The following is a 14,277-nucleotide window of genomic DNA, read 5'->3' as shown; positions in this document are numbered from 1 at the left end:
ACCTTTGCTCCACACACCCTGGCCCCTCTCCCCAAAGCTAGATATGATTTAGCTACCCTTTCCTGAGGAACTGGGGCAGAGGTTTCACCCCAGAAAAGGCTCCTGCAGCTTAAAAGGGAAAGGCTGAGCCCAGCTCTCTCTCTTCCTGGGCTCATAACTCCAGTGAGAGTGTCAGGGAGAGGAGTATAAATTACCTGGGACTTCTTGGCCCAGGACTAGAGAAGAGTGGGAGAGGGGGCGACATAAGAATTCCTACAGGTCCTCTCAGACCTGGGAAGAATCCAATCCACCCAGAGGTCTAGCCAAACATACAGTCTGATGAAGGGACAAAGGACAGAGACAGCTGTTCAGGTAGGTCCCAGAGGCCCTAAGCATGGACTGGCGGGGGGGATGGTCCTTCCTACAGTGACTATATGGGTGTTTCTGGAGTTAGTGACACCTCCTAGGTCTCAAAACACTCTTGGGACATTCACATCTCAGCTTAACTCCCCCACCCTATCATTTCCCTCTCTTTTGTGTTGGAAACGGATTTCACAAGGGACCTCAAAGGGTCATCTTTCCATGCCTCTGCCATCTGTCTTACACTTCCCTCTTCCCACCTGTTCCTTCTGGATGACACCTGGGAAGTCCTCCTTTCAGTCTACCCTCCATCCCTCTGGCTGCAGGGGCTTAAGCTCCTCCCTCTTCCGTTTCATCCTATCTCATCGCCCCTTTCGAGGGCTGCACTCTAGTTTGGACAAGAGAGATGAAGGAGTTTTGGGGAGACAAGGGACGTTTGGAGATCACCCTAGGTCAAAGAGAATGCAGAGGCCTGGGCGCGTGCCGGAACTACAGTTTCCAGCATGCCCCGGGGGCGGAAGCCCCGCCTGCCCCCGGTGCATTGTGGGGGATGAGTCAAGGGTCGGAGGGGGACCCAGACTTTGGCAGAGCGGACAGCAACCTAGGTCAGCCTTCAAGGCGGCGGCTGCGGCCGAAGTGGTCTGGAGATGCAGGCGGCGAGGATGGCCCCAAGCATGGGGCGACACCTGCGGAGGCTGGGGGGCGGAAGGTGCGTGTACGATAGGAGGGATGGGGCAGCGGGCCTGGGTACCGGGCGAGGACTGAACCTCTGCTCCCCACAGCTCGCGGCCCAGTGTGTTCCTTGGGCAGCCCCGGCCTGGCCCGGCCCTGCGACCCTATGCCAGTGGAGCCGCTCAGGTAACGACGGTGCTCTTATAAGCAGGGTCCTCGTCGGCTCCCACCTTCCTGCCACCGGCAGGGGTCTCCCTCTTGATTTTAGTCACCTGCCGAACAGCTTGGCTCCGAAAGTAGGGGAAAGGGCAGGCCAAGGTGCCCAGGGGATGCAACTAGGGGAAAGGTCCCCGGATACACCGTCACCTGGACCCAGCTCTTCCCCACTGCTCTCCTTGCCACGTCGGAAGCCCCCTCCCTGGCCTTGCTAACTACTGTTTTTTTCCTAGGCGGTTCTGGACAAGTCAGATTCCCTCTCCTCTGAGGCTTCCACTAGGGAAAAACGGGCCCAGGCGGTATGAGGCCCCGAGGCTGGGAGGAGCTAAGCCGGGGATGAACCTCACTCCCACTTCGGCACTCTGAAACCCCCCTCTCCCTGCTCAGGAATCTAAGTCCTTTGCTGTGGGGATGTTCAAAGGCCAGCTCACCACCGATCAGGTGTTCCCATACCCGTCTGGTAAGGGAAGAGGTAGTCATAGCTGGGTGGGGTCTGGCCTGTTTCCCCTGCCTGACCCTCCTGACCTGCCTGGCCCTCTTCCTCCCCACCCCTGCAGTACTCAGTGAGGAGCAGACACAGTTTCTCAAAGAGCTGGTGGGGCCTGTGTCCCGTTTCTTCGAGGTAATGACTGGAACTGGGGAATAGAGGGCTTGGTCCCTGATGGGGTGAGAGAAATGTTATGCTAAAAAGGAGCCTAGATGTGGGATCCTGTGCCTTCCCCAGGAGGTGAACAATCCTGCCAAGAATGACATGCTGGAGCAGGTAGAGGAGACCACTATGCAGGGCCTCAAGGAGCTGGGGGCCTTTGGTCTGCAAGTACCCACTGAACTGGGTGGCGTGGGACTCTGCAACACTCAGGTGAGGCAGCCCTGTCACTTCCCAGTTTCCCCATCTGCTCCAGCTTTGCCCTTCAGCCCTTTCCTCACCACCAGAGTTAAGTTCTCTGCCAAGCAACTGTCCTGGGTCCTATTGGATGATTCTCCAAATGTATAGACACCTCTGCCAAATACTGAACAAATTACAGTCCCCTCGCATCATGGACCTCACCCATGTTCCCCAGTTCTGATGAATCTTTGAGGTGGGGACTGACAGTAGGGTAGGAAACCTCTCTCCCACCAAAACCTAGGGCAGACTCATGTCCTCTGCCCCTCTGCAGTGGTCCCACTTCCACTCCAGGGGATGCCCACATCACCCTGCCCTGTTGCCCACTTCTAAGGGCAGGCTCCCATGCAGCCAGTTACAGCTCCAGATGCCTACTTCCCCTCCAGTATGCCCGCTTGGTGGAGATCGTAGGCATGCACGACCTTGGCGTGGGCATCGTCCTGGGAGCCCATCAGAGCATTGGTTTCAAAGGCATCCTGCTGTTTGGCACAAAGGCCCAGAAAGAAAAATACCTCCCCAAACTGGCATCTGGTGAGACAGCCCTGGGAGACTCAGGGATTGGGGATGTCCTGGCCTTGGCACAAATTAGGTTGGTGGTACAGACATCACTGCATAGCTGGGCACGTGGGTTGGAGGAGATTCTGGAAAGGCATCGGTGTGCTGATGGAGTGACATGAAGAAATCTTATATTGCCAGAGGTGTTAAGGAGGGACTGCTGTGTTCAGAGGGTACACTGGGGACCTTTGATGCCTATCAGGACCCAGGCTAAAGGAGCTCTCTCCCCATTAGGGAAGACTATGGCAGCTTTTTGTCTAACTGAGCCCTCGAGTGGGTCAGATGCAGCCTCCATCCGAACCTCAGCTGTGCCCAGCCCCTGTGGAAAATATTATACCCTCAATGGAAGCAAGATTTGGATCAGGCAATCTTCCTCCCATTTCTCCCCTTCTCTCCACCTCCATGCGATTTCAGGCCCCACTACTCTGTCCTCCGCAACCTGACTGCCCCTCATTTTTCCACAGTAATGGGGGCCTGGCAGAGATCTTCACAGTATTTGCCAAGACACCCGTTACAGATGCAGCCACGGGGGCTGTGAAGGAGAAGATCACAGCTTTTGTGGTGGAAAGGAGCTTTGGAGGTGTTACCCAGTGAGTGAGTTTAGGGGGAGAGAGGTCAAGCCAGGGAGGGGACTGTACTGAATTCCAGGGCAGATGGCTGTTAAAGTCACCGTAGGGATGTGTGCAAAAGCCAGAGTGGTTGGACAGCATGTTCCCTTTAGGACTATTGTGTAGGGAACTGACCAAACACTTTGGCTACAGCAACCAGTGAGCTGAACACATAGCAGCAGGTGAGAGCCAGGCCTTCCAGCAGCTCTGCTTGTGTAGGGAACTGTTGCCTGCACCCTCTTACAGGCTAGGAGATATAGTTACTCCCTGGTTCATAAAGAATATAGGGGCAATTCCCCCACGCCACAAGGGGCAATTTGTTGAACACACCTCTTCCTTTTCCACCTTACTGTCACAGTGGGCCACCTGAGAAGAAGATGGGCATCAAGGCCTCAAACACAGCAGAAGTGTACTTTGATGGAGTACGGGTGCCATCAGAGAATGTGCTGGGCGAGGTGGGAGGTGGCTTCAAGGTTGCCATGCACATTCTCAACAATGGAAGGTTTGGCATGGCTGCAGCCCTTGCAGGTACCATGAAGGGCATCATTGCTAAGGCGGTGAGTAACCTGAGTCCCTAGCTAGCCTGAATCTAAGTCACACTGTCCCCCTCGCCATATTCCAGTGCCCTTGTAGGCACCTCCCTCCACCAAAGACCCTCACCCACCAGCAGCTCCAGACCTGATAGCTTAGGTCTCCATCCAGCCTGGACTAACTCTTGGTTGTGGCCCATCCCTCCAAGCCCAGGCCAGCCCAGCCCATCTCCTGAGGGAACTAGAGAACCACAGTGGGACATGTGTGTCCTCTTCCAGGTGGATCATGCTGCTAATCGTACCCAGTTTGGGGAGAAAATTCACAACTTTGGGCTGATCCAGGAGAAGCTAGCCAGGATGGCTATGCTGCAGTATGTGACTGAGGTGAGGGTCCTGTGTCCCTCTCCCCAGAGCCCTGTGGCTTTCTTCCCTGTCGGGTCAGACTACAACTCCCAGCAGCACCTGGGGCAGTGGGTCTCCAGCTTTACACCAATGCCCTAGGGGATGCGGGGAGGCATAGTCATTTCAGCTGCTGCAGAAGTGGGAGATCCATGCCACTGTGTTGAGAGGCTTCCAGAAGTACCTGAAGTTTATTCACCCCACCCTTACCCCTTCATCCCTTTCAAGAACTCAAATGCCTGAGTGCCCCTGATGAACTGACTCAGGACCAACTATTTCAACATGCCTGATAAGTGGAGTGAGAACATGAAGGCAAAGCCATAGGGAGCTAGGGCAGACCTGGTCTTAGAGTTCCAAGTGATTTGGTCTTGTCTGATGCAGCCCTTTCCATTTTCATCTTCATGTCCCAACTCTATCACTTCAGTCCATGGCATACATGGTGAGTGCCAACATGGACCAGGGATCCACAGACTTCCAGATAGAGGCCGCCATCAGCAAAATCTTTGGCTCGGTGAGGTCACAGGCCTGCAGGGAGGGGGAGCCCAGCTCAGAAGCTTGGCACCAAAACCCATCCTATGTGGTTCTTTGTTCTTAGGAGGCAGCCTGGAAGGTGACAGATGAGTGCATCCAAATCATGGGAGGCATGGGCTTCATGAAGGTACAGGATAGTTCCCTGCCCATGTAGCCACAGTTGGGCCAGGAGGAGTAAGCAGGCAGGGGCATCTGATCTTTCATCCCCTGTGGTAGGAGCCTGGGGTGGAGCGTGTGCTCCGAGATCTTCGCATCTTCCGCATCTTTGAGGGGACAAATGACATTCTCCGGCTGTTTGTGGCTCTGCAGGGCTGTATGGTAAGAGGGAGAATTGGGGGGAGGAAGTGGGAAGAAAAATGACTCCTGACTATTGGACCCTCCTCCCCACAGGACAAAGGAAAGCAACTCTCTGGACTTGGCAATGCTCTAAAGAATCCTTTTGGGAACGCTGGCCTCCTGCTAGGAGAGGCAGGCAAACAGCTGAGGCGGTAAGCTTAGGGGCCAGGGCAGGGCAGGGCAGGGCAGGGCAAGGCAAGGCAACTAACCAGTCACTCTCCCTCTTCTAAGGCGGGCAGGGCTGGGCAGTGGCCTGAGTCTCAGTGGCATCATCCACCAGGAGTTGAGTCGCAGCGGTGAGCTGGTAAGTAGTTAGGGGGCAGGCTCTGTCTAGGGCTGAGGAGGCTGGGCCCCCCTTCTGAGCCCAGGGACCCTGCCTTACCCATCTCTTCAGGCAGTACAGGCTCTGGAGCAGTTTGCCACTGTCGTGGAGGCCAAGCTGATAAAACACAAGAAGGGGATTGTCAGTGAGTGAGCTCTACGCCATTCCCACCCCCTTCTCCTCCTCCCACTCCAACTAACACCCCCCAACCCCATTCCATCTACCTCGGCAGGTGAACAGTTTCTGCTGCAGCGTCTTGCAGACAATGCCATTGACCTCTATGCCATGGTGGTGGTTCTGTCCAGGTGAGGAGGCAGTGTGGGAGACCTCAGCTGCAGAGGGGGTCCTGGGCCAGGGTCACAGCCCCAATTTATTTTCTCCTCCTGCTTCCCACCCACCAGGGCTTCAAAGTCCCTGGGTGAGGGCCTCCCCACAGCCCAGCATGAGAAAATGCTCTGTGACAGCTGGTGTATTGAGGTGAGCTTCAGGGTTACTAAAGGCAGGTAGGGGGCTTGAGACACAAGCCTAAAGCCTTCCTGCCCTCTCCCCAGGCTGCAGCCCGGATCCGGGAGAGTGTGGCTGCTCTGCAGTCTGACCCTCACCAACAGGAGCTCTTCCGTAACTTCAGAAGCATCTCCAGCGCCTTGGTGGAGCGAGGTGGTGTGGTCACCAGCAACCCCCTTGGCTTCTGAATGCTCCCAGGCCGTGCCTAGCCCCAAATGTGCCTTTTCTCAAGCCAAAGCCCAAGCACCTTTCCTGCAGTCCCTGGTTCTGCCTTGAGGGGTCCTCACCCCAGGACTGTGCCTACTCTTAGACGGGGCACTTACTGCCTCACAAATAAAGTTTCTAACAAGTCAGGCTTTGCTACTTGTGTCTCAGTCCCTTCCCTTGCTGCCTGCCTCCCTCCCAAAGAAAGGAGCCAGAGGCGTAGGGAGTTTGTCCCTATTGCTTTATTTCATGTTTTATACAAGTGACTAAAATAAATAAAGTAACAAAATCAGCTACATGGCCCCCAAGTACCAAATACCCCAGCTTTCTTTGACTGCTGTCTAGGGTGACCAACCCCTTCCTCCTCCCAAGGTACGACTGACCACCCCCACCCTGCAGGACACCTGACGGGGTGAATGACATTTTCTGGTCAGAAGAAGGGGGCCCAGGAGATGGGGATTCTTCATATTAAAAAAAAGCCTACTAAAAAAATAGTCCAAAAATATATGAAAATCTATTTTAACCCCCAAAAAAGCTTATAAAAAAAATGCTAAAAATAACCAAAGGTCCCTTGTACACCCCTGAGGGAGGGGGAGGGACCAGGCACTGCCGGTAAAAGAGTCACAGTGGCAGCTGGCAGCCCATAGAGCGGGCTGAGCCCAGGCACAGAGGTGTTAACAGGCATGTGATTGACAAGACACCCAGTCACAGGACAGGAGCACCGAGCACTGACTGTCAGGCCAAGGGCAGAGAGCCAACAGGCCCCACTGTGGGCTCTACATAACATCTACAAAGAACTCACTGGGATTGCCCATGGCCATGTGGAAGCTTTGGCGGCTGGCTGTCAGCTCTGGGGGCACAGAACCCAGGTCTCTGACTGGAGGGGCCCCTGGGGGCTGCACTGCTGGCGGAACAGGGGGCGGCGGTGGGGGCATCATGACCACCATCATGGGGTTATAGGGGAGGGCCATACCAGGAGGCGGGCCATAGGGATTTAGCCCTGGGTGAGCTCGGAGATGAGGAGTACCTGCTGACGAGCCCCTGGAAGGGGGAGCGCCCCCATCACCAGTCCCACCAGGTTCCCCACCCCGCCGAAGGCTGCTCCCCCGGCTGGAGGGCTCAGACTCACTGCCGCTGCCAGACTTGGACTCAGGGGCCCGCTCCTCAGGCCTTCCTGCGCGCCCTGCCCCCCCATCACTTCGTGTAGACCCACTGCTCCGGCTCCCTGTGGGAGGAGAGGGGATGGGAGCAACTGAGCCCTAGGCCAGGATTCCTGGGCTGCCTCTGCCCCTGCTCTCCTCCCTGCTTTCCCCACACCACCCTGCAGACCCTGGCTGTATCCACAGGTGGCAGTGACTTACCCTCACTGTGCTGGCTGCTGGCACTGCCTCCACCATAGGTGTAGGATGAGAGCTCATGGTAGGGTGGGGGCTGGGGGCTGTAAGGGTGTGGGGCTGGGTACTGGTAGGAGAAAGTGGGCAACAGAGGCCAGGGGGTGGCCCCAGGCAGAGGAGCCAAGGTGTCCTGGTCCGAAGCCCCACTGGAGCCATCATTGTCATTCAGAGACAAGTTGACCAGGTCTGGAAAGCAAGAGAAGGGACTAGGAGTCACTGCTGTGAGAGGCCGCAACTCCAAGACATTTAATGAAAAGGAACTGGGAACATTTTCCCAAAACCATCCAGGACAGGGGTTAAAATGAGAGCCTCTGATAGGAAATTCCCCACCTGCCACTGCCATCAGAGCAGGAATTCAGGCAAAGCCACGAGAAGAGGGGCCCCTCGGCCCACTAGCCACAGCCCTATGCCTGGTGTGCAGCTTGTCCAGCAGAACACAGGTGTGTCATCAGCCAGTTCAGGACGCATACTTTCAACTATCCCGTTGCCCTGCCTAGTTTCCAGGTGGGGCTGGGGTTGGGGAAGCACTGCCACAGCCAGAGCTGCTCTGCTCTGCCTGGGCAGGGACGGGGCACTCACAACTTTCGCAGCCTCCACTGAGATCTCCAAAGACATAATAGCACTGCTCAGAGAAGGTGATCTTGTTTACAGTGTGTCGGATAAGACCCGCTTTGAGCAGCCCGCTGGCATATTTTCGGGCCTCCCGCCGCTCAGGAAAGCCTTCCACATGATGGTAGAGCCAGTCAACCACATCGGAGCCTGGGATCACCCAGAGCAGAAAAAGGCCTCAGGTTCTCCTCCCTGGCTCCTGCCTCACCCTGCCTGGGTCATTCCCAGCTTTGGCCCCCTCTTCTTCCTCCCCCCATTCCCATGCAACCTGCCCAGGGTCCAGCCATACCCAGAAAGGCATTAGGGATGGTGATTTTGAGCCACATGCGGTCCCGGACTTCCAATCCAGACTCTGGAGCTGCCATGGCCTTGGTCACAGATGCCATGTCTGTATGGATGGAGAGACCCCGGCCCTCACAGCCTGACAGAAGATAGATGGGGAATCAGAGGCAGGGCCCACTCCCAAGGAGTGGCAGGGGCACACCCTTGCAGGGAAGCCTCCCAGGGAGGATGGGATGAGGCGGGCCTGGGGCTCACCATCAGGCAGAGAGGACCCAGATGTAATGGTGCTCATGGACGAAGAACCAGGGTACGCCGGGAAGGTGCCAGTCAGTGCAGCCGAATGGGAGACCCAGGCAGCAGGGTCAATTGGTTGGATGGGCTCATCTGGGACAGAGATGGCCACCAAGGTGATCACTTTTCAGTCCCAGAGAGCCCACCCTCTCTCTTCCCTACTCAGATTCCCATCCCCTCATCCCACCCCTCCTCCACCCTTAGCCCAGAGGCCCAGCCCCAGCTCCCAGCTCTCCTGTCCTCTCAGCTGCAGGCTCTCCAGAGCATAACTCACTTCGGGGGAGAGTGAAATAGGCCTGGGGAGAGGGATCCCAGCACTTGGCCACAGTCAGCACAATGGGGCTACAGGGAAGAGAAGGCCAGTCAAGCAGAGGCCTCAGGAGGGCAGAGGCCTGGAATGAGAATGGTTTATGGGACACAAAGAAAAAGAGAAGAAAAAAATCACAGACACAGCCAAGCCAGAGACGGTGAGGGTGAACAACTCCACAGTGCGGGTGACTCACCAACATGGGTAAATCTTAAAAACATACTGCTGAGACCCAAGAGTGCACACTGTGCAGTTCCACTCAGAGAAGTCCACAAACACATAAAACTAAACCGTGTTGTCCAAGGATACACACATGAGCTGTGAAACCACCAAGTCAAGTGGAGATTTTCTTTGTCAGGGTGATGACCAAAATAGTCAGGAAAGTGATTACCTCTAAGGAGAGTGAGGAGGGCAGGGGTGGGAAGGGACCCCAAGGGACTTCTGGGGTATCAGTAATCTTCTATTTTATGATCCAAGTGGTGGTGACATAGGTATTCAGTCGCCTTAGAATTATTCATTACATGTTTTTGTTTTATGGGCTTTTCAGGTAATTGTTATGTTTCAGTAAGTGTTATGCTACCCCTACTCCTACCCCATTCAGGTAAGTGTACATTTTTTAGAATTATAAAACAAAGTGAAAAGGCAAACATAAGAGAACTAAGGACCTGATACCAGCTCAAAGGCTCACCCCGGCTTGTGCACAATGTCCCTCAGCACCCGTACCGCATCATCATTGCTCATGTTCTCAAAGTTCATGTCATTCACCTGTAAGTGAGAAGTGGGTCAGAGGCAGGGGAGCAGAGGCTGAGAGCCCCTGTCTGAGTCGGCGCCAGTGGCCCTGCCCAGCATACCTGCAAAAGCATGTCCCCTGGCTCGATGCGCCCGTCAGCTGCCACGGCCCCACCCTTCATGATGGAACCAATGTAGATGCCACCATCTCCCCGCTCATTGCTTTGGCCCACAATGGAGATGCCCAGGAAGTTGTACTTCTCTGTGGAGGGAGTCCATATGATGAGAGGAAACCCCAGCTCATGAACCCCCATGAGCCCTGGAGGCCAGGTCCTTCCCCCAGCCCCAGGCTCCCTCCATACCCATGTTGAGTGTGACTGTGATGATGTTGAGGGACATGGTGGAATCAGTGACGCTGCTGAAGGATGAGGTCTGTGATGGGAAAAGGGGAAGGAGCTGGACGGCCTTCAACCACCCAGCAGGGAGGTGGTGATAAGCCTGGGTTCTGTCTGTGCCCATATACCCCCTAAACAAATGCCCATGCCCCCAATTTCTCCAAGATCCAGATGTCCCACAAGAAGCCCCTCACCCTCTCCAGGCGTGGTGGCCGTTGTTTCCTCCGCCGCCGGTGGCGCTTGAGCAGGCGTGAGGCACTGCTCTGCTCCGTGGAGCTGCTGAACCTGTCGGGAGGTTGGGGCAGAAGAGCACTTGCAGGCAGAAGTGGTCATGGGGCCAAGAGAAAGGATGGGAGGATAGCTGAAGGGAGAGAAGGGGCTGGTGCCCTAGCGAAGATCTGTGGAGCCACACCTGCTCATAGTGTCATCCTCGTCCGAGTCCCCCAGGCTGGTGCTCTCCAGCTCGCTGGTCAGGAGGGTTGAGGAGCTCTCATAGCCAGCCAGGTGGCGCTCCAGCCTTGGGGGGCCGCTGGGCCTGTGGCCCCCAGCTGAGTATGAACAGGCACCTCAGAACCCAGACCTCATGCTCCTCAGCCTCACCAAGGCCTGAGGCTTCCCCACCCCTTTCCAGCTCCCCAGCTTCAGGGCCTGGCCCCCCTCACCGCCATGCTCATTGCTATCTCTCCTTCGAGGCCGCTCCCTCCTCAGAGAGACTACTGATTCCGTTTCTGTCTCAGGCTCCAGATTTTCTTGGCTGCTGGACACATTAGGGCTAGACAGGCAGAGATGGTTTCCAGCTCACATAAGCAGGACAGGGCTTCAAATCCCTGACTTCCCCTCCTAAGGGGCTTGGATTCCCTTCTCAACTTCCTCCCCTGGGTTCAAGAATCCTAAGGACTCACTGGAAGGATGGAGGCCTGGAGTCCCCAATGCCACTGGTCCTCTCTGGTGGCAAAGGGGGTAACGGTGGGGGTGGAGGCACCAGTTCTGCAAGAGTCTCATGGGCTGGGGAGGCCATCTCAGGTTGGGGGTTATCCGATGACACGAGCTAGAAAGGTGCAAAGAATAAAAAATGGCTCAATTGGGAAGAGAGGCATGAGAGATGGGAGTGAAAAAAAGGACTAGAAAAGGAGACAGGGTCTGAAAGAACCTGCAGAAAAGCACAAAAAAACAGTAGCAAGCATCAGAGGCTCCGGAAGGGGAAGGATGAGGGGCTCCAGCTAGCTCTCCAAATAGGTAAGGAGGCAAAAAGCCAGGGCCCCCAATGACTAAGCAGGAGCAGAGGGAAGACTCAGAACAGACTGAGGCTCAGAGGAGCTTGACAATGCAGGAGGGACTGAGCCCTCAGTACCAGGGCCCCTTACCCAGGATACCACCCTTCCATTGAAGCAGGGAAGGCGGGCATTGTCATCTGAAATTTCTTCCTTCACCACCCTGCCGAGAGACAGAATAAAGGACAGGGAGAGTAGATTAGTTGCCTCCACTCCCACCCCATTCAGTTTCTCCCAATCCTCACCCAGCTCAAAGATGTTGACTTTCTCCCACCCTGACCACCTAAGTCCTCTTGCCTTATATGGGTAACACTTGCTCTTACACTTAAGGAAATCTCCAAACTCAGTTCCCTTTATTTTCCTTCTCTCCTAGCTCATCCTCAGGGGCTCAATGCTGCTCCAAAAATTTCCTTGAGTGTGATTCAAACCTCTCAGTCCAATTTCAAAGGCCATCCCCTAAGGTTACCCGAGCTACCCTAAATATCTATCTTACTTTAGGAGCCCTGCTAGAAGCCTCTTCCAACTTACATACTGTTTCACACCTTCCAAAAAAAAAGCTTTGATCCCCATCTAAGTCCCTACTCTTACACTTTCTTTAGTTTTCTCTAACTCACTGCCACAAAGTTGTCCAAACATGCCATATTTGCCTAGGTAAAAACACCCTTTATTACCAAAGAATGGTACTTCCTCCTAGGCTGCAAGCTCCCAGGAGAGGTGAAGTCCAGCTTCCCTTTCCCCTGGGTTCTCACCTGGCACAAAACTCTGCACTAAGCAATCTGCTCCACCTGACAGACCCCTAAAGCCCAGCCCTGGGGGTCATCTCTCTCAGGGGTTCCTTGCAATGAACTGGACTTGCCCCTTTTTCTCAATCACCACATGAAATCATTAATGTTTATTCTGTTCAACTGCATGTCCTGGCCCCACAGCAAAGTGCCTAACACTTGCTAAGCATTAACAAGTATTTGTTAACTAGGATAAACATATGAACTGTGAGACACTCTGTCCTAAAAACACACACACACACAAAATAGGATATCCTGTCTGATTAACATTTTAGCCTAATATGGCCCTAATAGCTGGATAAATGCCAACTTAATCCCATTTGCTATCTATGTAATACAGCCCAGCTACTACCAATCTCTCTCAGCATACATAATGCAGTATTCCTCACAACATAATCCAGTTTTAGCATAACCCACCCTGCCAAGTTACTCTGTTTCACCATAACCTAATTTATGGACAGGTTGGATTCAATACTCATCATGACAATTACCACTCACCAAAAATTACAGATGCCATGCATTGGTACTAAGCATTTTACTGATTATCTCCATTTCACAGATGAAATCAAGGCACAAAAGTTACGTACATTGCCCAGGATTAACACTGCTGACAAAGAGAAAAACCCTGATTTAAATCCAAGATAACTCTCAAAACAGTATCTCTTTCCCAATGTCCAACAATCATTCTAGGTACGGCCCAGTCTGTTCAGCTCTCCTAGAACCCAGGCGATCCCAGCCTAATTGAGCCTGCCCTTTGACAGCTTAGGCTAACGACCCAAAGGGCTCAGTCCCAAAGGCCATAAACAAAGAAGGGTTTACTCTGCATTATTTAAAGTTTCAGTCTAGCCCAGAATGTCCCAAGATACCCCAGAATTGCCCAACCTAACAACAGCCTAGACCGTCCTCACATGCACCTACCGGTACCAATATAGACTAAAATATCCCAGCTGTCTGTACTAGCATAGACCCCAACAGCCCTGTCTCTCTCTGTATTGAGCATCCCAATAAAAACTAGGTCGCAGTAGAAACTAAGATGAACCAATACAACCCAACAGAGACGGGAATGGCTCCAAATTTCTCCAGGACAGCCTAATTAACCCCAGGGCAGCCTACAACATCAAAATACAGCACTCGCTGCTTTAGCACAGACTAGAATAACCCAAAATAATCCTGTCTGCCCCTAGCGTACACCAGAATGTCCCAAAGTGCCCCAATACAGTCCGATCTACATCATGAGATTTCACAATATCCCAACAGGAACGGGTCAGAATGTAGTGAACTACCAGAGAGACTGGATCATCTACCTCAGGATGGTCAGAATATGTCAAAATAAACCACTAGGTCCCATTCTATCCAGTAAAGCCTAACCTCCCCTAATCTAGTTGAGCGTAGTCCAAGATCCTCCTAAAGCGTCCTAAAGCTTCGTGCGCCTCAATCTGTACAAGCATAACCTTGTGCGTCCTGAGGTAGCCAATCTAGCCCCAGTATTGTATAATCTGCTCCACTACAGCCTAGAAATTCCCAGTATGGCACAGCGCAGACGGCGCCCTTCAATATCGACCAATCCATTCCAACATAGCCACCATCGGTTTCGGTCGAGGCCTTGCGCTCACCCGAAATCCTGATCCATAGACTTGAAAAAGTACTTAGCGCCCGCGGGCCGCTGCAGGACACTCTTAAAATCACCGAGGGTGATGCGCTCGGCGGGGACGGGGATCTTCACGAGGTAGGGAGTCTCTTCTTCATCCAAATGGTAAATCACCTTCGTCTCCCCAACACCACCGCCCCCCGAGCCACTGCCCGCCATGGTCTCGCCCGCGCGCTCCCGGGCTCGGCCGCCCACCCGGCGGGGTTAGTCACCCCCGCCGCGCCTGCGCACACCCGCAAACTGACGCGCGAGTGCGAACAGAACCAACCCAGCGCGAGATGCGCAAAAGGGAAGAAGGCAGGGGTCAGCGGGGTGGCGACGCAGGGGTGAGCCGTGCGGAACGACCCAAAGCCGCGGACTCGGCCGCCGCCGCCGCCGCCACGAGCCCCTCCAGCACCCCGCCCACCTCTCCCCATCTCACGTGACTAGATTCGCTCCGCCCCGCCACGTGACCCCTCCCGATCACGTGA

The 14,277-nt window shown here is 54.4% G+C and overlaps 2 protein-coding genes across 4 annotated transcripts; one reads left to right on the top strand and one right to left on the bottom strand.

Annotated features, from left to right (window-relative positions):
• Positions 1-891: 891 nt before the first annotated feature.
• Positions 892-6,249, top strand: ACADVL (acyl-CoA dehydrogenase very long chain). Of its 2 annotated transcripts, XM_036895821.2 has the most exons (20): positions 892-1,048; positions 1,122-1,197; positions 1,461-1,526; positions 1,615-1,687; positions 1,785-1,849; positions 1,952-2,086; positions 2,497-2,641; positions 2,900-3,029; positions 3,130-3,255; positions 3,632-3,830; positions 4,083-4,187; positions 4,627-4,713; positions 4,798-4,860; positions 4,950-5,051; positions 5,124-5,221; positions 5,301-5,373; positions 5,464-5,536; positions 5,624-5,696; positions 5,793-5,868; positions 5,943-6,249. In XM_036895821.2, the coding sequence occupies exons 1-20, from the start codon at positions 987-989 to the stop codon at positions 6,081-6,083; spliced, it is 1,968 nt and encodes a 655-aa protein (XP_036751716.1). In that variant the 5' UTR covers positions 892-986; the 3' UTR covers positions 6,084-6,249. The 2 variants fall into 2 exon arrangements, with proteins under 2 accessions (XP_036751716.1, XP_036751718.1); XM_036895823.2 differs by lacking the exon at positions 1,461-1,526.
• A 74-nt stretch (positions 6,250-6,323) lies between these two features.
• Positions 6,324-14,201, bottom strand: DVL2 (dishevelled segment polarity protein 2). 2 transcript variants are annotated; one of them, XM_036895817.2, is made up of 15 exons: positions 13,773-14,201; positions 11,471-11,540; positions 11,009-11,154; positions 10,769-10,878; positions 10,519-10,654; positions 10,301-10,391; positions 10,074-10,143; positions 9,834-9,973; positions 9,671-9,747; positions 8,950-9,017; positions 8,640-8,768; positions 8,392-8,523; positions 8,073-8,252; positions 7,461-7,679; positions 6,324-7,324 (listed from the first exon to the last, which is right to left on the bottom strand). In XM_036895817.2, exons 1-15 carry the CDS (start codon positions 13,964-13,966, stop codon positions 6,876-6,878), a joined length of 2,211 nt encoding a protein of 736 aa, XP_036751712.1. In that variant the 5' UTR covers positions 13,967-14,201; the 3' UTR covers positions 6,324-6,875. The 2 variants fall into 2 exon arrangements, with proteins under 2 accessions (XP_036751712.1, XP_036751713.1); XM_036895818.2 differs by having other exon boundaries at positions 8,392-8,490.
• Positions 14,202-14,277: the final 76 nt, after the last annotated feature.

The sequence above is a fragment of the Manis pentadactyla genome, chromosome 4 (genome assembly GCF_030020395.1).
Source record: "Manis pentadactyla isolate mManPen7 chromosome 4, mManPen7.hap1, whole genome shotgun sequence".
NCBI classification, from domain to species: Eukaryota; Metazoa; Chordata; class Mammalia; order Pholidota; family Manidae; genus Manis; species Manis pentadactyla.
This window is presented reverse-complemented; position numbering and strand designations above follow the sequence as displayed.